The 25,855-nt window shown below is 42.9% G+C and overlaps 1 protein-coding gene and 1 pseudogene across 14 annotated transcripts in view; one reads left to right on the plus strand and one right to left on the minus strand.

Moving 5' to 3' along the window:
* Nucleotides 1-25,855, plus strand: part of LOC123380990 (tetratricopeptide repeat protein 13-like) — a 49,256-nt gene that overhangs the window by 20,072 nt on the left and 3,329 nt on the right. The window contains exons 3-7 of one of the 14 annotated variants that reach the window (XM_045040966.1): nt 1,998-2,073; nt 6,345-6,415; nt 15,758-15,823; nt 21,408-21,533; nt 21,905-24,904. In XM_045040966.1, coding sequence (XP_044896901.1) covers nt 1,998-2,073; nt 6,345-6,415; nt 15,758-15,823; nt 21,408-21,533; nt 21,905-21,955 — 390 coding nt within the window. In that variant the 3' untranslated portion in view covers nt 21,956-24,904. Of the gene's footprint in view, nt 1-1,997; nt 2,074-6,344; nt 6,416-15,757; nt 15,824-19,737; nt 20,663-20,693; nt 21,105-21,407; nt 24,905-25,855 lie in introns of those variants that run through there. The other 13 variants (XM_045040971.1, XR_006587486.1, XM_045040968.1 and 10 more) reach the window with 13 other exon arrangements.
* LOC111557184 lies at nt 10,819-10,958 on the minus strand (annotated as a pseudogene).

The following is a 25,855-nucleotide window of genomic DNA, read 5'->3' on the forward strand; positions in this document are numbered from 1 at the left end:
TCAGTATACTCTTGATGTTGCTGGGTAATGATTTCTTTTTTTTTTTTAAGTTTATTTATTTTGAGAGAGAGAGAGACAGAGACAGAGGGAGAGTAGGGGAAGGGCAGAGAGAGGGAGAGAGGGGAACCCCAAGCAGGCTCAACACTGACAGTGCAGAGCCCAACACAGGACTGTGAGATCACGACCTGAGCTGAAATCAAAAGTTGGACGCTTAACTGACTGAGCCACCAGGCGCCCCAAGTAAATGATATCCTTTTATGGGATTTCATTTTTGTTTTCTTCCTGTGCCTTTCTGCCCAGAGCCTTGGCAAATGGGAAACTCTCACTGAGTACTGGATGAAACAATTAGACTTTTTAAGTACTAAAAGCAATATTCATAGACTCCTTTCCTTGGCTATACGCGACTTACTAAGCGGAAAAATATTTTACACCTGCGTGCTTATCTGTGACCACCTGACAAAGAGGAGAGCCTCGTGTCTGGTCACACGGGATGTATGTACTGTGATGCCTTCACATGTTGTTAAATCTGCCGCTTCTTAAGTCTCGCGAGGATCTCACTGTAAGGCTCCCCATAGCTGTGTGGAAGCTTCCAGCTATAGAGCAAAATGCGAAAGAGCTGAGAGACTTCCTCTCTAGTCATCAGGTTAAACATTCAGTGTTAAACATTCCCATAGTAGTAGAAGTTTCAGATGTTCCATTTTGTCTGGAGTCCTGCATGGAATGAAGTGCGCATTCATCCCGACATGGGATGCCCTTCTGGCCTCTAGCTTTCAACCAGTGTTTTAACCAGAGGTAGATTATTCTTGACCTGTTTCATAGGCAGACTAAACACCACGCCGTATCTGAGTATCACTCTAGATTTTGAGAGTAAAGGGAGTATAAGCGGAAGTGCCTTGTTACTCTGTTATTTGAGTCCATGAAGTCCAAGAGGCCACAGTTCGTCATCTGCTAATGACCACCAATCATGAGCTGGAAAGCACAAACAGCAATTAGGAGAGACTCTCCTGTAAAATTATTTGGCCATCATATATGCCTATAGGCATCCGTCCTATGCATTTTTAAAACAGAAGAACTCAGTTAATCAGGACGCCACTGAGTTCTAATCCTGTGGTCTTGCCCAAAGCCGCAAATCTTCAGTCCCTCACTGTCTTAGCTTCTCCTGTCTCTGTGTGTGTACAAGTTTTAATTGTGTCTTAGGTGAATCTCACATGAAGTAATCATTTTAACACGTACCCTGGAGGCTAAGCATATCCCAACTTAGCATCAGCAGTTAAATCTTCCGGGGAAGTGGCCGCTGTAGCGTCCGACGTGATTTGTCTCCTGCACCCTATAGAGCCGTCATTTCCCGTGCTGCCTGTAAAATCACTCCGGTTACTAAGCAAACTTACTCATTTTGTCTGCCCCTAGTTTCCACTTTTGGTTTCGTTTTCCTGCCAAATGGGCATATGTCTGCAGCAATTCTTTGTAGGCAATTTACTGCATTGAGCAGGATGGAGATGTTCACCATCTGCTGTGCACTTTCTACTAGAATGTCTTGTTTCCTGCTCAGATTTTGTGGGTCCCTTTCTGGCGTCATCTCTGGACAACTGGTAGCTCTTTTTTCTAAAGTATTTTTAGAGTTTACAAAGCAATATTCTATCATCCAGCCGCATCGGAGGACCGATCGCTAGAACGTGATCCTCGTAACCTAATCGAGGCCATTAAGTAGTCTCTGAAAACATGGAGGGAGCGTGGAGCAGCCAGCAGGATAAATCCCTATGGGAGCGAAAAGAAACTTGTTCTTAGTAACAGAACCACTCATGGTAGGGAGGAGGCAAATCAGTTACACCATAAGCTATGTGCTTGAAGTACACAGTTGGCATGACTTAAAGCGCACCTTTTCTCACTTCCATATGAATCAAATGTAGCTTCACTTTGTAAAAATACAGGTTTTCATTGCAAGCCTCGTTCTTCATTTGTGAGAAGCCAACATGTACGTTTGTTTGTTTTTATTTCAGAGCCAGGCCAAGTCTATTGCAGAACAAAAGAGATTCCCTTTTGCCACGGATAATGACAGCACAAACGAAGAGCTAGGTGAGATTTGAATCTGGGGGAGGGGGCGGTTCCTGGGGTATTTGCCTAGAATTTATGATTTGATGCCGAGCCCGTAGGCAAGGTGGTGGAGTGGAAAGAACACAGACACCAGCTCTGCCAACATGAGTGGTGTGATGTCGGGTAGGACATTCAGCCCTTGTGTGGGTCCGTGCACCCTGTGTCAGGATAACGTGAAATAGAGAAAATACAGTAAAACCTTGGATGGCGAGTAACTTGTTCTGCGAGTGTTTCGCAAGACGAGCAAACATTTCTAATAAATTTTAACTTGATAAACGAGCAGTTGTCTTGCCATACGAGTATTACGTGATGCCGAATGTCACATGATCACAACTGAACCAGTTGTTACTGAAATTCACTTTGATACGCAAGTGCTTTGGATTACAAGTGTGTTTCTGGAATGGGTTATGCTCGCCAACCAAGGTTTTACCGTACAAGGTTTGGAGGAAATGATCGATAAGGACGTGTCCACCTCTGTGTTTCTCTGGAAAGTAATAATGATGGTCATGAGCCCTTAGGAATGGTTATCATTCATTAAAAGGTCACTTGGGCCGCACAGAAGTGAAAGCCGAGGGGACTCACACCTACTTAATCTTCTGTGTAATAAAATAGCTAGGTGTGGGTTAATTTTGCCGGGAGGCCAGTCAGTTATTGTTGTGAGTGTAGAAAAGTTGAGTTCATTCAGATCTGCAAAGGGGTCCTGCAAGTTGGCTGGGTCGTGGCATGTTTTAAAATAGTCTGGCTTCACCGGTGTCTGACGTGCTTTGGGTGTGTCTCATTCATTGCCTAGTCAGCTTCCACTTGAAGGAGTGGAAACAAAATTGAAGACCAGACTGAACGGTGCAGCTGGATGCACTTCCCATAAGCACGTGTTCCTACCTGGTACCTGGTGACCCAAGGCACCTTTGGGAATTTTTTCTATCTTTTTTTTTTTTTCAACGTTTTATTTATTTTTGGGACAGAGAGAGACAGAGCATGAACGGGGGAGGGGCAGAGAGAGAGGGAGACACAGAATTGGAAACAGGCTCCAGGCTCTGAGCCATCAGCCCAGAGCCTGACGCGGGGCTCGAACTCCCGGACCGCGAGATCGTGACCTGGCTGAAGTCGGACGCTTAACCGACTGCGTCACCCAGGCGCCCCGGGAATTTTTTCTGTCTTATACGTAATTATTTTATCCTTTCTGTGGCCATATGCATTTTGTATTAAGACTAAGCACTTCAGGACGTGTGGCTGGCTGAGTCGGGAGAGCACGTGACTCCTGATTTCGGGGTCGTGAGTTCAAGCCCCACATTGGGCCTAGAGCTCACTTAAAAAAATAAAGACTGAGCGCTTCTTGTATTGGCTCCTTTGCTCTGTTTGTGCAGGCAATTAAGAGTTGACTATTTTTAAAGTATTAATCACTTCTTGGTGTTATTCTTTGAGTGGGCTTTGAGAATTAATTACCTGTTAAGAAATCAGATTTGGCCTTTTCTGAAATCCTTGGATCTGGTCAGCCCTGTATTCACATACTAAGTGATGTAATTAAAGGCCTGGTATGGGGTCTAAGACTAATCCTAGTGGATCTGGATAGTATAGACCCTGGCATGGCTTAGGATCTTTCATATCACAGCATTTTTTTTTTCTTGGAAGAACAGCTTCTGTCAACACACACATTGCCAGGAGATGTAGAATTCTGGTCAGTAATGATTTCTGTGAGAATTCCGGTGTTCTCTTTATGTCTTTGTACTGCCACAGCAAAATTTGGCCCTAATACTTATTTATATCTTTGCAAGATTTGGATTAAAAAAAAATTTTTTTTTTTTAACGTTCATTCATTTTTGAGAGACAGAAACGGCACGAGCAGGACAAGGGCAGAGAGAAAGAGAGGGAGACACAGAACCCAAAGCGGGGCCCGAACTCACGAACCATGAGATCATGACCCGAGCCGAAGTTGGACGCTTGACCAACTAAGCCATCCAGGTGCCCCAAGATTTGGATTTTTAAAAAAAAATTTTTTTTTTAACATTTATTTATTTTTGAGACAGAGAGAGACAGAGCATGAATGGGGGAGGGTCAGAGAGAGAGGGAGACACAGAATCTGAAACAGGCTCCAGGCTCTGAGCGGTCAGCACAGAGCCCAACGCGGGGCTCGAACTCACAGACTGCGATATCATGACCTGAGCCGAAGTCAGATGCTTAGCCGACTGAGCCACCCAGGCGCCCCTGGATTTTTTTTTTAATGGATTCTTTTGGGCTTTTCTCAAAACACATTTACTCTTAGAAAGATTTGAGAGCTGCGTTTGATTTTATTTGAGTGGGGTTCAACAGCCGAGCCACGGAGAACAATTGAAACATGTCCCCAAGTACAGTATTTATCCCCTCACACTGTATTTGTTTTTAATGGGTCGCTTATTCTTTTGTTCACTCGACAGATATTTACTGATTATGGGGAGATGGGTAGGAAATTTGAAAAATTTAGATCTGAAAGGAACCTAAGAAAATGTTCTGCAGGCTTATTAGGCAAGACCCAGAGAGTAATGAGAAGTGACTGAGGTTCCCGTGATCACCGGTGTTTGGCAGAGCGAGAACCTGAGCGCCTATCTTGGCCTTCCAATACATCACCATCCTCCTGCATTCCAAACAGGACACGTTTATATTTCAGGCCCTGTTCATGTAATCATCAGGAAAGTCAAACCGTTTTGCAGGCCAGCCCAGCACACGGCAGTTTCGGTACAGCCGTGGTCTACGGCAGGGTATGTGTCTGGAGGGTGGGTCCCAGAGCGGGCAGCCTGGGGCCTGTGTCACTGCGCATTCTCTTCAGACAGTTTGTTTAACTATACCCTTGTCTTTGAATGGGGATAATCTTCGTACCTGCCTCGTTGCACTCAAGGAGCAAATGAGTTAATACATGGAAATGTACAGAGTGCCATGCACGTTACCCGTTACTCTTGTTGTTTTTCCCGCCTGCTGCTCCTGGCCCGCACCCCAAGGGTGTCTCTGGCCATCTGCTCATCTGATACATCTGAATGGTATCCATTCTTATTATTCTGAATATGAGTTTGACCGTAATTTCTCTTTTCAAAGAAATTATGACAAAGACAGCCCTCTTCGTTTTGAAGAATGCCCCCAAAGCTCTTGTCTTGTTATGACATTAGTGCTTTTGAAATTTGCCTTTTTCAGGTTAATTATAAGGATACTTAGTCTCTTTCTGCATTGAATATTTTCACTACTTTTAACTGTCAGGAAATTTAAGCTCTTCATGACAAGAGAAGATTTAGTTGCTTGTCTGAAGAAAAGATTTAGTTGCTTGTCTTCACGACAAGAAAAGATTTAGTTGCTTGTCTCCTTGAACACCTGTTAGGGCCTAGAATCAGAGTGTTGCAGTAAAGCTTTATTTGCAAAGAAATGTGACCAAAATAGTATTGTTTTGAGCGAGGAATACAGTTTTTTGAGGGACATTTGGGGATTTAGGGAGTTAGGGCAAGTTTTAGAGATGAAATGTCATGTAGAATATCAATAATGTATTCTAGTTTGGACAGGTGAAAAAATGGAGTCCAAATATTGCTGTGTTTTAGGAGGTTGTCATGGCTCTAATTTCAAAATACTGCTTACCTACACAATTTGACTGGAAACGATTCATCTTTAGTGTATATTTAGAGTAGTGTTTTGGCGGTATTTTGAATACAAGAAGTAGGAAAAAGACTGTTGCACTGCACTGTTGTGAATTGGCTACAATGAAGCATTCTGCTCGTATGTATTAATTTGAGCCTCTGTTTTTGTTCTTACTCGGCAACTGGCAGTAAGTTCAGCACCACCACCGCCCCCCTGCCCCCCCCCCCCCCCCCCCCGGCCCCGGAATTGAGACTTGTGCTGCTATTTGGGTGTTTCTCTTAACTTTCACCATAAAACCACATTGTCATGTTACGTGGGTTTTGTTGAGGCTTATTACTAGCTCTTTTGATGTATAGGTGGGAAACATCATAAAGGTTATTTGGTATTTGAAAGTGAACAATGGGCTTAGAAAAAGATAATTACTTCTGTAGGCAATGTTTTATAGATGGCTTTAATAATTTAAATCTAGAGAGCACCAGAAGACTGATAGCAAGTGGCGAGCGGTGGAAGGAATTCAATTACATCTTCTTAACTTCCAGGTTTTCTTTAACTGCTTCTAGCCCTTGGAGCTGCCTTTTAGGATTCAGCGAAGCATTTAGTCACCGATTCTGGTGTGAGATCCTTTGTTCTTTCTTTTAATATTTTTGTATTTTGTTTCATAGCTATTGCTTATGTGTTGATTGGCAGTGGTCTCTATGATGAAGCCATAAGACATTTTTCAACAATGCTTCAGGTAATTTCTCTTCTTAATTATGTAATTTCAAGTTTATAGTCACGACAGAAATACAGGCTTATGCGTAAAGTGCTACAAGAATACATTGACTTTAAGGTTATGTGAGAAAGTGAGAAATCAGCCCTGACTGAGCACTTTCTTGGCGTAGGCCTTGAAACACAGCTCTCATTGTCATCTTTGCAGTATTACTTTATTTTAAAGGAGGAAAACGAGATCAAAGGAGGTCAAGCAATTTGCTGACAGTCTCCCCACCATCAGCTAGAAGAGATGGGACTCAAATGCAAGTTTAAAAGAAAAGAAAACCATTAGCTTCCGTTCACTTTGCTCTCTACCATGCCATCCCCCATAAGATACGGATGCTGGACATTCAGATTCACTTTCCGTGCAGGAGTTGATCTGCACGGTTCCACTCGTGGGTTTGTTTCTCCCCTTGAAGTGTAATTGTGAGACTCCTCAGTGGCAGCATTGAGCCTTCACTGATTGATGGCTGCATTAAAATCTGGTTAAGATAAAAGGCTTAAACAAACGTGTGTAAGAGTTGCAGTGGAGACCCGTAAAATAGCCCAACGTTGTTAGCCTTACACCCTTATCTTTATTTAACGGTGTTCTTGTAGATGCTGACCATTGCCGATTGTCGATGTGTGTGTGTCCAGTAGAGTAGTGCAGTGAAGAAGCATGGTCTTTAGAGTTAAAGACTTATACCCATGTTCTAATCCCCTCTGCTGGTTGCTAGCAAGTTATTTAACCTCATGGCATGTGGGGATAATAACCATTACCTCCAAAAATATTCTTGTTAGGTTTAAATGACATATTCTGTAAAGTACTTAGGACTCAGTGCCTGGCACAGAGTAAGTGCTCGTTCCTTTTAGCTACTCGAAGCACCATTCTAGCATATTCGTCTGTGCCAATACAGTGAGAACCAACAGATAATTTACAATCCAGCAGGTAAACTGAATTTTAGAATACTCATTTGGGAGTTTCTGCACCACTTTTTGTTTTCTTTTTCGAAACATGGAATTGATTATATTGACAATCGTGCCTTCATCCTCGAAATCCCAGAGATTCAAGCCGTTGTGTGTTTGAGTGCTCATATGGAATAGCATTCTTCAGCAGAGTTTGAAGGATGAAGGGTAGATTATTAATGTTAAAAATCGCCTTTCTGTGAAGCCTTGCAATATTGGAAAATATAAGCAAGCACTTCACACAGTTAGCACTTGGCCCTGGTTTGAAAGAGAGGTTTTGGTACCTTTATAGAAGCAAAAGTCGGTTAATCTCTGGTAACTGATAGCAGAAAACAGTGCAAGCTTTCAGACATATTATCAATTCATTCAACTTTTTGAAAACTATTTTTACCATGGTAGTTGAAGGCAGTATAAGAATCATAAAGAAAAAGTTTAACAAAAAATTTCCTAATTCTGCCACTGTACCGTTCACTGAAGTTGTTTTGCGTATGACCTTTCAAAGCGTGTATGCATTCGTGTTTTATAATCTGAATACACATAATATTTCATATTACTTTTCACTGAATTTTATACTGTAAATGTTTTTCAGTAAGTCTCTGTGATCTTATGCTTCCATTGGCTCTATGCTACTCCTCGTGTTGCCCATTTATTGTTTTAAAACGTATTTCTCTTGCCATTGCGTTCAGAAAGTAGATCAAAATTTCTGTGTGTCCAGGCAAGGTCTTAATATACTGATATTTGACATAGCATTTTCATCAGTCTGCAATACAATGGGCTGCTTTCAAGTGGGAAAGTTTTCTTGGAGCATGTGTGGTTTATACAGTTGGACTCCTTTTCTGGTGATGCAGGCTATTGATGGGGCAGGAACAGAGAATGGGGAACAGCGGAAATTCAAATACTACGGGCTCACTGAGGACAGGCCCGGGTGACCACTTAGAACACATTTTGATGTAGGAACAAGAGTGCCTCTGGCTTTCCTGCTGGTGCTGTTCTTGGTGACTTCTGTCTTCTGTGCCTTTGTCTCGGTGCTTCCCAGCCTTATCCACATCAGGACACGTGTGGAAAAGCCTATTCGCACAACACACTGGAGTAAACAAGAGCAAACAAACACAGAGGCATCTGGATAGAGCTCAGTGAAAATTTCTTATGTTGTCTTCATGTTCCATAACTACGAGAAACACGGGATATAAAGATTGGTTAAAAAATGCTAAAATTCTTTTCAAAAATTTTAATGAGAGGGGCACCTAGGCGGCTCAGTCGGCTGAGCATCTGACTTCAGCTCAGGTCATGATCTCACGGTTCGTGACTTCGAGCCCCGCATCGGGCTCTGTGCTGACAGCCCAGAGCCTGGAGCCTGTTTCGGATTCTGTGTCTGGCCCTCCCCTGCTCACACTGTGTCTCTCTCTCTCTCTCAAAGATACACAAACATTTAAAAATTTATTATTTTTTTAAATGAGAAACTCAGTCCTGCCTTTCAGGACAAAACTTTTCCGTGTCCAGGGTCCTGAAGAGCGGTTTGCTCACCCCTGCTGCATGGATACTGCCCTCTTGCCTTTCCCTGTCCATGTTAGGACTGGACTGAGTACCACTGCAGGACCATTTTTGTCAGCACGTGCCAGTGGGTGTTCACCTGTTCCCTGCAGGACCCTTTGCACGGGCAGAAACTCTGGAAGCCAGCACACGTCCTCTAGCAAACCTGCAGTGGTAACTGTTTGCACACAAACGTTTCAGGGGTTTTGAGCTCATGAACGCTTGACAAGACTTTTCGTTTGGACAGCCCGTGAGCTCCTCCAGTATCCAGCAGCAGAGTGTGGAACCTGATTCCTTTCACAGAAAGCTGAAAACAAATGGGACCATGAGGGCTTGGATTATATGAGATTTATCGTTTTTATAAGATCGTTTAATGTGCAGTTTGGATCTGTGCATGTGGGCTACTTAAATTCCAGCGTGACCTTTTGATGTAAAGCTTTTAAACCTTTTTTTTCTTAGCTGCACCATGAGGGGCAAACTTACAAGATGTTTCCACAGTTTCTGTTGCCGTGAGGTATTTGAGTAGTTCTCTAACTAGGGGGTACTTGGTACTGCTATAAAGGAAGGAAAAAAAAAAACTCCTCAAGCATGCAGGTTTCTAACTGAGCATAATTTCAAAGCTTGATAGATCTATCAGACTGCATTGAAAATTCTTGATTTAAAAGCTTGTGAATTAGTGCTCTCTCTGAGTGTCCTTCCGCATGTCCGTGCATCGAAGACCGTGTTTTTGAAAAGCAGAACCATTCCCTGTGCTTCTTTGGTCCCCAGGCGGGGCTCGGTAAGCTAAGTGCTACAGAAGTTTTATGAAGCCATTGGCCTTTGTTATTAATTGTGTGGGCTTGAGCTCATCTGCTTCGGGTGGAACTGAATCCATAAAAATGTTTCTTATTTCACACGAGCAGACAAGATAGGAAACATGCCTCTCTGTGTGATTTGTGAACATCCTTCATGTAATTATGTATGTGGGTCTGCAGCTCGGGCAAAACTCAGTCCTCATTACCTTGCTGTGCACTGACTTTTTTGACTTATTTGTCTTTGATCCACTGACTTTTGAGTTTTAATCCGAAAGCCAGGCTTGGCAGTGGAAAAATAAATATTTGTAAAACTTAAAGCCCCTTTATAAATGGTATAATGAGGATAGTAAATTAGACCTTTCTGAATTTAAGGAGATCGGTGTCTTGGGACTTGAGACATCTAAGTGTACATGATTCCAGTAATGTAACTATCTTATTATACAATGATTGTGCATTCGCATAAAGTAAGTAATATTGGAAGATTGAAATCTTAGTTTTCATTGAAGTCATTTCAAATTCAGAACACTTAGGGGCACCTGGGTGGCTCTGTCTATTGAGCATCCAACTTCGGTTCAGATGATGGTCTTGTGGTTCGTGAGTTCGAGCCCCACATCAGGCTCTCTCCTGTCAGCCTGTCAGTGCAGAGCCCGCTTCAGATCCTCTGTGTCCCTCTCTCTGCCCCTCCCCTGCTTGCACTCTCCTCAAAATAAATAAATATTTTAAAAAATAAAGTAAAATGCTGAACAGTTGACAAAACGTAAATATTATTAGACTTGTAGACTCAAAAATCTTTTGAAAAATGGGTATTCTGAGCCCAATTTGTTTTTAGAAGTAAACATTGGTTTTTAGCTGAAAATATAATGCATTATGACATTTCTTAAAGATCTTTGACTTCTTGTTAACATCCAAAGCCCATGATAGACAAAATAATAAACTTGTATCAATCAAGAAAGGTAAGAAAATCTGCCCTTTAAATTTAGGACCTCTTAATACTAGATTGTAACTGAAATAACAACCACAATAATCCCTTACAGATTCACACAATATTTAGGTTTCTGTATTCAATTTACTTTTTTTTTAGAATTACTTTTTTTTTTTTTTTTTTTTTTTTTTTTTTACGTGTAGCAAGAATTACTATCAAACTCCACTCACTGGACCAGAGACCCTCATGGTGTTAGGAAAAGACTTGACCCTTATGTAGAACACTACTGACGCTTGTGAGTTCGTTGGCCAGCCAGTGGCCTCTAGAATTTCTTTTTATTTTTTTTAAGTTTATTTATTTATTTTGAGAGAGAGTGAGCGCACAAGCGGCGGTGGGGCGGGAGAGCGGTGCAGAGAGAAAGAGAGACAGAATCCCAAGCAGGCTCCACGCAGAGCCTGATGCGGAGCTCGAACTCATGAACTGTGAGATCATGACCTGAGCTGAGACCAAGGGTCAGATGTTTAACTGACTGTGCCACCCAGGTGCCCTAGAATTTCTTTTTAAACAGTATAGCAGGATGTATAATTACTGTTGTTGTTAAATAATAGATTTTGTTACTCGTCTTGATTGGTACAACTTGTTATCTGTCACTGGCAGAACTGAAAGTCACCGCCACAAGCATCAGACCACGTGGGTAACCCAGAGGGAGGGCTGGGGAAGTGAGGCATGTGGGGCCGCTATAGGGTTCTCTGCCAGTGGCAGCCACACATAAAATCCTAAGGGCCAAAATAATGATGACCAAATTCAGGAAGTTGTCAGTGTTCAGATATTTGAACTGTTACAAACTGTTTAATGGCTATCTTTTAAAGGCTTGAAATCTTTTATTGCTATAAAATATGATAGCTGTGATTGCTGGTGGCCCACCTGGAGCCATTCCAATGGCACATGTGTCACCCTGCTTTGCCTTATGGAACTATGAATTGGCTTTTTTTCCAATCACGGTACCCCATTGTTTCTGGCCAGGTCATCTGCTTGCTCCCCCTATGAGAAGAGGAGGCCAGGCCAAGCTGACTTTGATCTGATAGTCTTTAATACTCATTAAAATCTTCTTGTCTGCCTAAAAAATGGCCAGTGATTGTTGTTAACTAACAACTGCTACATATTAAGACTCACATGTCAGGCTAAGACTAAGTGTCACAAATCCAAACATGAGGTTACATTCCCTTGAGGAGATTGTCACCGTGGGTGACAAATGTGCAGATGCAGTATAATGAGTAATAAGCGAATGACTTCAATGGAATTATATCCGTTAAGAGGCTCCAACTCGACTGCATGCTTTCCCCTGATCCCTCCACACACCCCTACCCATAACTGAGAAGGAATCCCTAGTTGTGTGCCAGTGCTGCCCGGATCAATGGGTGGCACCCTCTTCACTGGCATATATGAGTCCACCTGCTCCACACATCGGTGTGCTGCTGATTTCAGCACCGACTCTCTCTGGATAGCTCCCAAAGGACCTCTCCTGTCCCTCTGCTTCTCCTGGCTCTGGTCAAACCACAGCCAAGCCACTATCACCTGCCAGATGACCGGTGCAGGCATGGTTGTCTGGCTTATCACCTCACACTCTCCACACACATGCACACCATCCATACACGTACACTTTTGCACTTTAAAACACACACATACTTTGCTGTTGTTTTTAGCTTGAAGATTAAAATCCTTAATAACGTCCCTGTCTACCTCTCCAAACTCATCTTGGAGCAGATGCTATACTTCCTGCTTGCCTTGGGGCCTTTGGCTCTCTCTGCCTGGACCAGCTACTCTGAGATGCCCTCACCTGCGACACATTTCATCCAAGGCACCTCTTCCTGGGGGAAACCTTCCTAACCGTGTCTAGTCTTTATGCATTTGCTAAAAGCACTATTTACTACTCTCGTTCTTACTGAACATGTAACTTTACATTTATGTTTGCGATTCTTTGGCTAAACTCCAAGAAGGCAAGAATCTTACCTTCTGTCTTTGTTTTTGGTGACTATGGTATTCCTCACACGTGAAACCAGACATGGCTGAAAGCTGGCCCTAAGTATTTGTTCACCAAATGACTAATGTCTATACGGCATACAGTAGGGACCAAGGCAAAGGAGCTTATTTATTTTCCAGGGGAGTCTGGAAGGAGTCAGGGGAGAGGTGGTGTTTGAGCTGAGGCGGTGGGTGAGTGTTTCTGGCAGAGGGACTAGCATGTGTAGCACGCTGAGCTTGGGAGAGCGTGTTGTATCTGGGGAGCTATGCAGTAGTACTCGTTTACAGAGTACGAATTATGAGTGGAAAGTGGAAGGAGATGAGACTGAACAAGGCAAGAAAATGACCGATATTTTCTACCAAAGCATTTAGATGTTATCTCATTGTTTTTCAAATTGTGAGTTGCTGCCTTTTAGTAGGGCCTGAACTTGATTGGCAAGTGAAGACTAACACCTTTTTAAAAAATGAAACACACTAGAATAGAAACTAGAAGACTGCATGTCAACAGGAAGACTAGGTTTGACTTAGTGCAACTCTCATTTCTAATGCGTGTATGTGTGTGCGTGTGCATGTCACGTACATATGTATGTGTATCCTGGGTAACGACGTAAAAGGCATTTTACTATGAGTTAGAGCCACAGTATGTTTGAATGTGGCTGTTGTAGGTATACAGGGTGTATGGAGATGCCACTTCAGTAGAAGAACTATTTATTTACGTAAACTTTTTTTTTTTTCTGATTTGCCCCTTATAATTATTTTTTTCAGTTTTAGGAGAAAAGCTTCTTAGATCATATATTTTGAGACATTACACATCTGAGAACAGGTGTTCCATTCACTGGAGAATGTCCTCAGAGGGGAAGAGCCATGTGGGCTCACTGCCCCCTGCCCCAGCCTGTACTACTTTCTGTGGACTGTTCTGTCTCTTGGCAGGTGGTATTGCTATGGAAACACATGAAGTCAATCTTACCTTAATTCCTCATCAGGAAACTGTTTTCCCTGCTCTTCCTCTCCCTCCGTGCCTGTATCCCTCTCCCTCCAAACTAGCCTCTCTGCCTTTTTTATTTTTATTTATTTATTTTTTATATTTGAGAGAGAGACAGAGAGTGCATAGGGGAGAGGCAGAGAGAGAGGGGAGGATGAGAGGGGGAGACACAGAATCCAAAGCAGGCTCCAGGCCCCGAGCTGTCAGCACAGAGCCCGACGCGGGGCTCGAACCCACAAACCGTGAGATCATGACCTGAGCCGAAGTCGGACGCTCAACCGACTGAGCCACTCAGGCGCCCCACTCTGCCTTTTTTATTTTCCAGCCAGGGAGGATATTTAAATGTTTCAAGTGTTATTATCTCTGGGTGGCAGGATTATGGGGTGCCCTTCTCCTTTGTGCTTTTCTTCATTTTCTAGATTTTGCTGTAGTTTATAATAAGTATTCCAACTATTTATTTGAATAAAATGTTTTGTTTATAATAAACATGTCGATATTCTATAACGCATATTACTTAAAACATCTTTTTCCGACTATAAATGTATACATGTTTGTCTTGAACAAGGAAAAGGAATAGTAGTAAGTAGAGTGGGAACAGAGCTCGTAATCCCACTCCCAAGAGAAAATTGCTGTTAGCATTTTGGAGCATTCTTTTCTGTGCACGTACGGACCCACACAAATCATTTATAAGTACTGTTTATAAAAGGAAGTGGCATTCCCCTGCAGTTCTATAACTTGGACTTTTTTCCCATGTAACGCATAGCATGGAGCCCTTCATGCCAGTCACATATAAGTTATAAATCCCAACTCCAAACAGAACCGTCTGGAGCCAGGGAAGTGGTTTAAATGAGCAAAGTGGACTGCTGTGACGTAGAGGTGATGGGTGGGCTTCCGAGAAACTGATGAGTACACACCCCTCATCTAAGGAAGCCGCCAGTACTTAGCTCTAGTTTTTTTTTTTTTATGAGAGAATGCAAAAATATGGGCTTATCTTTGCTGCATGTTTTGATTTTTCAAGTGAAGCTAGAGATCTTTCACTGTTTACTTGAATTTTTCCCATTTTTATACACCATGAGCCAGTCTGCCGGCTGGGTTGAGGCCACTGATGCACCAGTTTGCTGCTTGATACGGGTGTACCTGATTCTGTTTCAAGTAGTCTTTTTTGTTTTCCAATATATGGAATCTTCTCGTTTATTTTTTCTCGTTATTGTTGGAGTTGCTGTGTCTTTTTCTGCAATGCGGGCAGACAACCTATCTCACATTTGAAACCGAATGATAGACTAGTCTACAAAGTGCCTCATCTGGTACAGTTCTGTTCAATTCTTTAGCAGCATCAAGAGTTTCACCCCGGACGATATAGCCAGAGCTATATGAGCTATATCTTATTTCTTAAATGCAGAGGAAGGATTCCGAGAAGAGGTAGAAATTGCAGAGGCTAAATGTAGAAGAGAGACATTTCCCTCAGGAAGTGGGATGCTTCATACCACTGACCTGTTTGTGGGGACCTGGTGGCGAGGCAGAGAACCCTGTCCTTGGGCCTGAGAAGGGTTTCATCTAGTCCATCAGGGGGCAGCTTGCAAAAAGGGTCTGATTCCTATTCTGACATATAGCATAAAGGACTGCATTCACCCCAACCGATTGTGGAGTGGACTCGTTTCTTGTTGCTCGATGGAGCTGGCACTGGGAGGTTCTTCCCTTTTCAGATGATTTCATGACTGTGTGAGGGGACAAACTGGGAAGAAGCATTGCCCAGTGCTTTGCGCCTAACCGTTTATTTCCCCAGGCCTCCGTTTCCCCACCCAGAGCACACGATCGCGGACGCTGCGGGTCATAGGGTTGTTGAGAGGATGTTTTAAAGGAGATGACCGTGTGACAGAAACTAGCACAGGGCTCGTTAATGTTGGTTCTCTTTATTATTTTTTTTAACGCAAAGAACCTTAATCACGTGTCTCATTCAAATGAGCCCCAAGCACACTGACTCTTCTGGTTGGGGACCGCGTGTGGACGTATGTGTGGCAGTAGCATAAACTAGAGCTTGTTGCTTGTGGCGTTAACGCGCTTTACGCAGAAACTGATTTGTTTTGTTTTGTTTTGTTTATAGTTTTTGACGTGTTTCTGTTTTGGTCTGACTAGGAGGAGCCTGATCTGGTTAGTGCAATTTATGGCCGAGGGATAGCCTATGGAAAGAAGGGATTACATGTGAGTATGGAATAGCTACTCTTGCCATAGTGCCTAACATGACCTGACCTGGACCAGGGTTCCGACAGAACCGCTCCCTGTTGATTGAGTGCCGATGGACACACAGTGGGGGCACGCCAGTTACCGCCTGAGAACGTGGCTTTAGAGAATGTACTCAACATCACGTGGCCAGGAAGGTGGGAGCGGGGGACTGGGGATCTCTACCCAGGGCTCCTGGGAGTCCGTCTTGCCATCTACTCTAAAAGGACAGCCTTGCCAGCCTAAATTGTATTTCATGATGAGCTGGACATAGAGCAAGGAAAGTATGAGACCTTAACTGAATTCCCAAGGAATATTCATTGGTAGAAGTGGAGTCTAGGGATGCATAGTGCAGTAGGACTTAGAATCTGAGTTTCTTCCACAATTTTTAAAGGTTGGATAAAAGACCAAAAGGGTTTGTTTGTTTGTTTTTTTTGATAAAGATTATTTTTATTTGTTATCATGTATTATACTCTCCCCCAGATAAGTATATCGTTTTCACCTTCTTCCCCTTATTTCTCTGGGGAATGCAGAAGGAGGGTTATACTAGACATATTTTACTCAACAAAGGCACCATGGTATAAACATGAAGACTATATGGTAAATAAGGAAATAGTTTAAGATTCAGATCTTTGTATTTTCAGTTAGACTATTATGCACAAACTATTCTGTTGTCCTATTGTATATTAGAAATACTCAAATGAATGATGATTGAAGGAGAAGCATCACTTTCGTCTTTGCCAATTTAAAAAATTGTACTAATGAGGTGCTGGCCTATTGGTGAAATTTTATATAATATTTGTATACTTATGAGACATAGAGGACTGAGAACGAACTCAGATCTGGGAATGACTGGGTTTGAATTCCTGTTCTCTGCAACTACTTACTAGCTCTTGGCCACTGATCTAGCGGCCTCATCAATCTTTGGTTTCTTCATTTGTAAAACAGGGTCGCTGATGGTATCTATTCACAGGAGTGGTTGATTTAAACAAGATTATAGGGGCACCTGGGTGGCTCAGTGAGTTAAGTGTCCATCTGTTGATTTTGGCTCATGTCAGGATCTCCTGGTTCACGGGATCCAGCCCCATGTCAGGCTCTTTGCTGACAGCACAGAGCCTGCCTGGATTCTCTCTCTCTCTCTCTCTCTCTCTCTCTCTCTCTCTCTCTCTCTCTCTCAAAATCAGTAAATAAACTTTAAAAAAATAAACAAGGAGATATAAGTAAAGTATTTGGTACAGTTTCTGGCACAAAGGAGACAGAGGATGTTTGCTATTGTTACCATTAGGTTGTGAGGAGATACACTGTTTTGTAACCTGCCCTTTTAATGTAACGATATGATATAAACACTTCCCCATTTGATTGAACTTTCTTCTGCAAACTATTTAAATTTAAATTTCGTGAGATTGTATATCATTTTTAATTTAATATCTTTAAGATTTCAGTGCTCTATGATAAACCTGTATTTTGTTGTTTCTAGACTAACTCCTTCTAATGATCTGCCTATTGACTTCAATAGTTTCACAATGTATCCTTAAAATAAATGCACACATTTTAATGTAAAGGAAAGCCTCATCAATTTTTTTTTTCCAAAAGTTTCTTGGCTATTTGGATCAACATTCTTCCTTCAAATAAACTTGTCATTAAGGATCCAAAACCAAAAAGTCCCTCTTGGGATTTTTATTAGAATTGTTAAAACCATAGGGGGACCTGAGTGGCTCAGTCAGTTTGGTGTCCAACTTCGGCTCAGGTCATGATCTCACGGTTGGTGAGTTTGGGCCCCACCTCAGGCTCTGTGCTGACAGCTCAGAGCCTGGAGCCTGCTTTGGATTCTGTCTCCCTCAAAAATAAATAAGCACTAAAAAATTTTTTTTTAATAAATAAAAAAGGAAAACAACCAAATAGGAGAATCCTTCCTTCATATGGTAAAATGCATCCACGTTAACCCATAGCCATATAGAGCATCTTCCCACTGGATGCTCATGTTAAAAGTCTTACCAAAAGGTGAAATTCTGGGTCAGTAAATGAAGTATTAATGTCAGGAATAAGCAGGAGTACTAGTACTGAACAGTTTTTTGGAGGTTTTCTCTAGTTCAATGAGATGCTAAATGAGTATAAATACTAAAAAGACCCTGATATCATTACATGTAGAGGATGCAATTACCCACTGAATAAATGGAAGCATTAAAGAGCTGCTAGGAATTCAGTGATGCTGTTGTTCACGTCCGCAGGAAACTCCCCGAGCAAGCCGCTTCCCCTGACTCTGCTCTAGTTCGTAGGGTCTTTAAGCTGCCGTGATTTCACATTTCTGTGTGATTTCGCTTACTGTTGGTTTCCCTCCCTGAACTGTAGTATTCGTATACAAGGACAGGGGTCATTTCTGGTTTTGCGGACCACTGAGCAGTGAATAGAACAAGGTAGATGTGCAACAAACATGTAATCAATGGCCATCCACCAATTTCCTTTTCAATCACAACAAATTTGAATGTATAAATTCTATAGAAAAATTGTAAAATTTCACATAGGCCAATAAAACACTTGAATAGATTAAATTTTGTAAAGTACTCCTCTGCTCATTAATCTACAGTTTTAGCAATTCTTTAAAAACAAAAAAAATTTTTTTTAATGTTTACTTTTCAGAGAGAGACAGCATGAGCAGGGGAGGGGCAGAGAGAGAGGGAGTCACAGAATCTGAAACAGGCTCCAGGCTCTGAGCTGTCAGCACAGAGCCTGACGCGGGGCTTGAACTCACAAACCGTGAGATCATGAGTTTAACCGACTGAGCCACCCAGGTGTCCCTTCCTACTCTTTATTTTACCAAAAATTTTTAAATCAGGAAAGCTGGCTGAACTTTATCAAGTGCTTTTGGAATTTCTTTAAGGTAATCATATGATTTTTCTCCATGACTTACTAAGGTGATTAATTCAATTTTTTTTTTTTTTAAGTTGAACCATCTTTGCACTTCTAAGATAAATTCTAATTGGTCAAGGCACATCATTACTTTAATTTCTGGCTTCAACTTATTAATATTTTACTTAGGATTTTTATAACTGTGCTATAGTTTTCTACCCATACTTGCCACTATATTAAGTTCTGTCATCAATGTTTTTCGCTGATTTGAGGTCTGATAAGAGAAAAACAGCTTATTACAGTTGTACCTAGACTTCTCTGGGAACAGGTTAAATTTCTTCTTTGATCTAAAACTGTTTTGTTCGATATGGCTTGAATTGTCTAACAATAACAACCCAACAATCTATATTTAGATGGAGTAGGTTTTCATACAACTAGGAAAAGCCTCTGTTTTCCTCTTTGCTCAGATAATGCAAGTAAAATTTAAAGATAATTACTACATGGGGCGCCTGGGTGGCTCAGTCAATTAAGTGTCTGACTTCAGTTCAGGTCATTATCTCATAGTTGGTGAGTTCAAGCCCCGCATCGGGCTCTGTGCTGACAGCTCAGGGCTTGCAGCCTGCTTCGGATTCTGTGTCACCCTCTCTCTCTACCCCTCCCCCACGCTCTCTCTCTCTCTCTCTCTCTCTCTCAAAAATAAACATTTTAAAAAATTAATTACTTAAGAAATATTCTCAAAACACATTACAGAATCTCATCTTTTTCTTCCAGATCATCTTCCTGGACATTTATTTATTGCTTCATATTTTTAACCTTATTAGCAGGAATTTCTTCACGTTTGTCTCTTCATTCTAATGGCCTCTACCACTGTCCACACAGCCCCCCATTCCTAATGTACGTTTGCATTTGCTCACCTATTTATGTGTTAGCCTTATCAGGTTTATCTATTTTCTTCTTTTTTGAAAAAAAAGAAAAAAACAACTCTTGGATCGATTTATCAATACTATTGTTGCTCTGTTCCTAATTCATTTACTCTGGCTTTGTTCTAGACAAGCCTCCAATTTCCCAATCGTTTTCTTGTTGCTCAAGCTTAGTATCCAGTTCATTTATTCCCGTCTTTCTTCAATACCAAGAAGCCACGGAAGGCTCCAGCAGAAGAAAGATCACGGAAGGTTGTGTGAGGAGAGAGAAGGGCCGGAAGACTAGCAAGGAGGCCATGGCCAGCTAAAACAGGGGAAAAGTGCAAACATAGAGGCCACCGGGTTGAAAAGGGAGGGTCAGACTCCAAAGAGATATATGAGGTTAAAAAAAAAAAAAAAAAGCCAGGGCTTTGAGAAAAAGTAGGCATGGGAAGAGGACAAAGGCACGGCTTTCCATTTTGTGTAGCAACAAGAGAGGAAGTACCATTAACTGAAACGGCAAGTTTGAGAGGAAAAGTGGTTCTAGGGGGCAGTCAAGGGCCAATTCCAGAGAAAGGCAAGAGCTACAGATATGAATGTGATGACCATTAACTTAAGATGGATGAGTAAACAGGGGGTATAGGTGGATCTCTGCCAGCTCAGGAAGCTTAAATGTAATAAGAAAAGAGCTGACCCTGGTGGGGACGAGATATTTAAAAGGAGGGCAAATCGATGACCTTTTTCTAAAGAACCGTCTAGAGTCATTTCTTTGAGGGCCGCCTGGGTGGCTCAGTCGGCTGAGCGCCTAACTCGATTTTCACTCCGGTCATGATCCCAGCCAGGGTCGTGGGATCGAGCCCCACATCGGACTCCGTGCTGAGTACGGAGCTGACTTAAGATTCTTTCTCCCTCTGCCCGTCTCCCCTGCTCGCATACGTACCCTCTCTCTAAAACATGGAAAGAAAAACAGAAAGAATTATTTTTTTTGAATTGTTCTGCAGCCTTGCCATAAAACTAAACACAGTTATTATAATGATTTTCATTCTTCATTATACTCCCTTATTCCTGAAGTCAAGTATTTGTTTCTTCTCATTTTTCTTGACCAGCCTTGCGAGGTAACTGTCCAAACTTCACCAGTACTTTCGAAGAACCAGCTCTGATAGTGAAATTTGATTCAATCTGAAGTCAGAGGAAGAGTAATTACTGTGGAGGCAAAGTCGGAGAGTCGTTCAGAGTGTGGGCTGTGGAGCCGGACTGACCCGGCTCAGATGCCTCACTGGGTGACTTGGCGCAAGTCCTTCTGTATCTCTTAGCCTCAGTTTCCTCATTTATAGAACAGGAACGACTATCCCCACATACCCTCACAGGCCTATTACGAGGAATAGACGTGATGCCCACAGTTCACAGGAAATGGTTGTTGCAGGTTGGTAGGGCCGGCCGTTGAACCACATGGGTTTGAACTGCGTGGGTCCACTTACATGCAGGTTTTTTAAAATAAACATAGGTATTGCTGTAAACGTATTTTCTCCTCATGATTTTCGTAACCACGGTTCCTTCTCTCTAGCTTATTTTAGTCTAAGAATACAGAATGTAATACATATACAAAATATGTGTTCGACTGCTTGTTATTAGTAAGGCTTCCGGTCAACAGTAGGCTATTAGCAGTTAAGTTTTGGGGGAGTCAGAAGTGGCACATGGACTTTTGATGGTGTGGGAGGCAGGGGGGAATTGGTTGGTGCCCCTAACCCCCTAAGGGTCCACTATATACGTATCTCGGAAATTGCCATTTTTTTTCTGTTAATTTCTTCTTCCTTCTTAAGATTATTTTGGTCTTCGCAGAACTTGACAGCTTTCGAAATGCCCTCGCAACACTCTGTCCACTGGTCCTCGCTCCTCTGAGGCAGGGAGGACACACCTTAGGCGGATCACACACGTGGGGAAACGAGGTCAGTGTTAACGCGCGTGTTTAAGTCACAAGATGAAGAAATCGCCCGCATCTGTGCTCCGGGACACCACATCAACAGAGGTGCACGGTCCGCTTGTCACCACTCATTCTGCCCCTGCTGGGTCCTAGCAATGCCCTCAGGCTTCCTTCCTGTCCTCCCAAACCCCACAGACCACTGATTTTAAGAAGAGCGGTTTCAGTAAAGACACGAGGGGCCAACTGCAGTAGCTTCGGCAAAGGATGGGAGATGGGGAGACAGTGCACAGAAGCATCTCCTCTGAGGAATTCTGCTGTAAAGGAAGCGGAGAGAGAGAGAGACAAGAGGTGGATGGAGGGGCAGGTAGTCCTGTCTTGGTTTCTTGTGTTTTCCAGACGGGAGCTCTCAGAGCCATCTGTATGCTGACGGAAGACAAGAGGGAATGAGCGCTCCTGCACGGGGAGCGTGCCCCACTCCGCAGAGGCTCCCACAGCTCCGCACAGCGCCAGGACCAAAGGCAGAAGCTATCCTAGGGCTGCAGGCACGCTGCAGCTATGATGGTGGGAAGCACGGAAGTTCTCTGCTGATTGCATCTTCCTCAATCAAATTACCTCCTAGGGAGGAGAGGAGACTGGGGGGCGGTGGGGGCATTGGAAGTACCACGTATTTGTCATACAGTCATGTCGGCAGGTGAAAGGGCCTGAAAGTTTGGAAGCAGCACGCTCAGAGCCGATCCCTGAAGGAAGACGTTTTCTAAGGGATTCAACAGCTGCTGGACTGCACTTACCACTTGACCACCGCGCCCTAGTTAACAGTGGGCCAAGCTCACCCGGAAACCAGGATGATGGGGCCTTTCCCACCGATGGGCTGGAATGTGGGAGTCAGACGCCAGATACTTACTGGCAATTCTAGTCCTAGGTGTAGGGTGGCCTGGGAAGAGCAGAAATAATTACTGTGGCTGGATGCGCGACCTGAAGGCCAAGGGGCTGATACGCAGCATCAGTTATACTGTCTGTTGCTTTGATCAATTTCTGCATTTGTAAGACAACCACTGTTGAGGACGTTGCACATCACCTTGGTGGTGGTCCCAAATGGTATAAATTTCTTTTAGAATGTGATAACAGGAAAAGTAATAGGAAGAGTTCTCCTCGGAATTCATATGCTTCTTTTATTCTAACAAAATCGCATTCATCAGTACCTAAGATGTGTAAGTTATCATAAAACAACTTGCAAATAGAGGCTGCCCACTGGGAACGAGATTATAAAGCCAACGTATAATTAATCCACCAGAAGAAAGATCTGCAAAAGCCATCTTTCGCAGTTTTATAACAAAGCATGACCATAATCTGATCAAAGCTGTATTAACCCTAACAAAAGTATTAACAGGTGTAAAGAATGTATAAAACCTTTAAAAAAAAAAAAAAGGAGCTGGTCAGCTGCACAAAATGGAAAAAGAGGGAAGGAAGTAAATCATGTAGCACTGACCCAAGAGCAGAACCAGGTTGGGGGGGCGGGGGGGGAGGCGCTGTAGCCACAAAGGCTATTCACTTAGCCTGGGGTCGTAACATGGATTACACACGCATCAGGTGCTCAAGGTGGCACATACTTTTAAGAGCTGAAGACTCTGTCCATGAACCTATACGTGATGTCAAATACCATCAACTCCACTGGGAAAGCAATGCTGTGAAACCATTAGTGAAAAGGGAACAGGGTCACTTTGAACACTCCACTACAAGCGAACTCAACTGGCCTTTCGCGTCGAAGAGGCGGACCGTCTGACCCAGGATTTCTGAGTGTCTACGTAAAGGACGCCGGCACCCGAGTCAGAGCAAATCTCACCGTGCTGGTTCCTGAATCAGACATAAAGCCATACCAAATCATCTCCAAACCAAACTGGGGGAACGGGGGGAGGAGACTTCACTAGCGAAGCTTAAACACAGATATCAGTTGTGTACTGGGGACCCCCTCCGGTTACACAGATGGTTCAGTTTGTGAAAACAGCTGTGATCCGTTTTTCTACATAGACATCATGTTTCGATAAAAGGTAAAAATAAAAAAGATAAGAGAACGAAAATGTCAGAAAGCATTAACCCCGAAGTGAGAAGTATTCAAATTCTGCTACTTCAATGAACTATGTCTTTATTCTATCTGCAAGATAACAGGCCCGAACAAAAAGATAAAATGGCCTCTATGAAACACCATATTGTGAAAAGGGGAAGCTTCAGAGGCCGGTCAGTCGGCCCAGTGTTTAGGGAGTGCAGTGACGCCAGGCCGTGTCTACGCGCTGTAGAACTTCTTGAAAAGTCCGTACACCCAAAGTGCTCTGCCATTCCTGTAGGCATGTTTCATGCAGGGTAGGTTCTAAAACCCAGGCCCCATTATCCTTTGCCCTCATCCAGAGAGCGACGACCCCTCATGACCCAAAGCAGAACACTGGTCTACTGGGGTATACAGACCGTTCAAAAGGTAAATTAATTTTTAAGAACAATAGATCTATTTGAGAAAGCTTCACAAGTCTGCAAATAGCACAGCTATCCTCCTCATAGGGCTCACGCTATAAAAAGCAACTCTTAAACCAGAAGACTTTCTGAAAGATGCAAAAGAGGCAAAAGCAGTCTCCAGGCGATGCCCCAGTGGCCAGGGCCGGGGGAGACGATACAGAAATCTCTTTCTCACTCTATGCCTCCGTCTCTGTGACTCAAAATAAGCGAGTTATCTTCTACTGGCAAATTTACTTCTGTAGACCTTAAAAAAAAAAAGACTAGAAGAGATTTGCCACAAAACTGTATGTGATAACATGCACAGAGAATCAGGGCCAAGGGTAAAAAAGGGATCGAGCAAATCTACTAACAGCAAGGGTTACCACAGTTACCATGACTGGGCTTAAAATGTGGTTCTTAACTTCCTCATAGCCAGAACAAAAAAAGGAAATAGCGCTCATTATAAAAGTTTCCCTCTACTGATTCCCTGCCACCGTTAAGGCATAGCAATGATTTAAGTGCTGTGAGCAAGAAGACTGATTTCATGTATTTTAAATAACTGCCTCCTTTAGTTAGAAAGATATAGACAATCTTTAGGTCTTACTGTCAAAAACACAATCAGGTTCGTAGTTACCTCCTTATTTTTGTGACAGTTAACAACTCCCGAATCAGACACTAATTCCCTTTGCTTCACACAGAACCGTGGGGGAAATAAACTCAAATCTTGGATTACTAATCTCAATAAACTAAGGAAAATTACTTCAGGTTGTAAAGTAACCGTCAAACTTCATTGAGACATTAAGCGTAGAACTAATGCTGCTGGCTAGATGAAGGTGGCCATTTCAAAGGTTCCAGAAAGACATCAGGTACAAGGACTGCCTAACTTAGGAGCAGACAGAAGTCTCAAGAAGGCAGGAAAAAGTAAAAAAAAAAAAAAAAAACCGAAATCACTGTTGTTATAAATACTACATTTTCAAAGAAGGAAAATGAAAGTGTTTTCAAAACAGTGACTAGAGGGGCGCCTGGGTGGCTCAGGCGGTTAAGCGTCCAACTTCGGCTCAGGTCATGATCTCGCGGTTCGTGAGTTCAAGCCCCGCGTCAGGCTCTGTGCTGATGGCTCAGAGCCTGGAGCCTGTTTCAGATTCTATGTCTCCCTCTCTCTCTGACCCTCCCCTGTTCATGCTCTGTCTCTCTCTGTCTCAAAAATAAATAAACGTTAAAAAAAAAAAAAAAAAAAAAAAACAGTGACTAGAGGTGCACAGGTTCGAACTATTACAATACATCCTGGTCCATAAAGGACACACGAAGATGTATTTCATACGGGACGAACGCCGCCTTTGAAGAAAGATGCAAGATGGCTTTCCCAGGAAGAGCAGAGGGGACACAGACGAATTCTTAAGGGACAGGGTACAGCTTATCTAGCCCTTAACTTGCCTGATCTGCAACATTACGGTGCCAAGTTAAGGGGTAAGACCTCTCCCAAGCTCGCTCTGCTCTGGTCCCTGTTGATGCCACCTTATCAGAGGCCTTCCCTGGCCCCCCTCAAGGCAGCAAAGCCCTCTTCCTTCAGGGCACTTAGCAGCGGGCCTACTGAACACTGGTCTCCTCCTGCACCGGCACAGGCTCCACTTGGGGGAAGCCAGCCACTGCTACTGTATCCCCAAGGATCCAGAACACTGAGCAAGTGGGAGGCACACAGCTTTCCCGCAAAAGAACAGAGCCATCCTAGCTCTACTGTCCAAAAGATTCGGTGATTCGGTGCAGTGAAGCATCCTTCCACGTACGTAAACAAAAAAATTCTAGAAGTTACTTAAGAATGTAACTTTCAACAAACGTGAAGACAGTGGGACTTGATCAGTAATAAGA

The sequence above is a fragment of the Felis catus genome, chromosome D2 (genome assembly GCF_018350175.1).
Source record: "Felis catus isolate Fca126 chromosome D2, F.catus_Fca126_mat1.0, whole genome shotgun sequence".
Lineage (NCBI taxonomy): Eukaryota > Metazoa > Chordata > Mammalia > Carnivora > Felidae > Felis > Felis catus.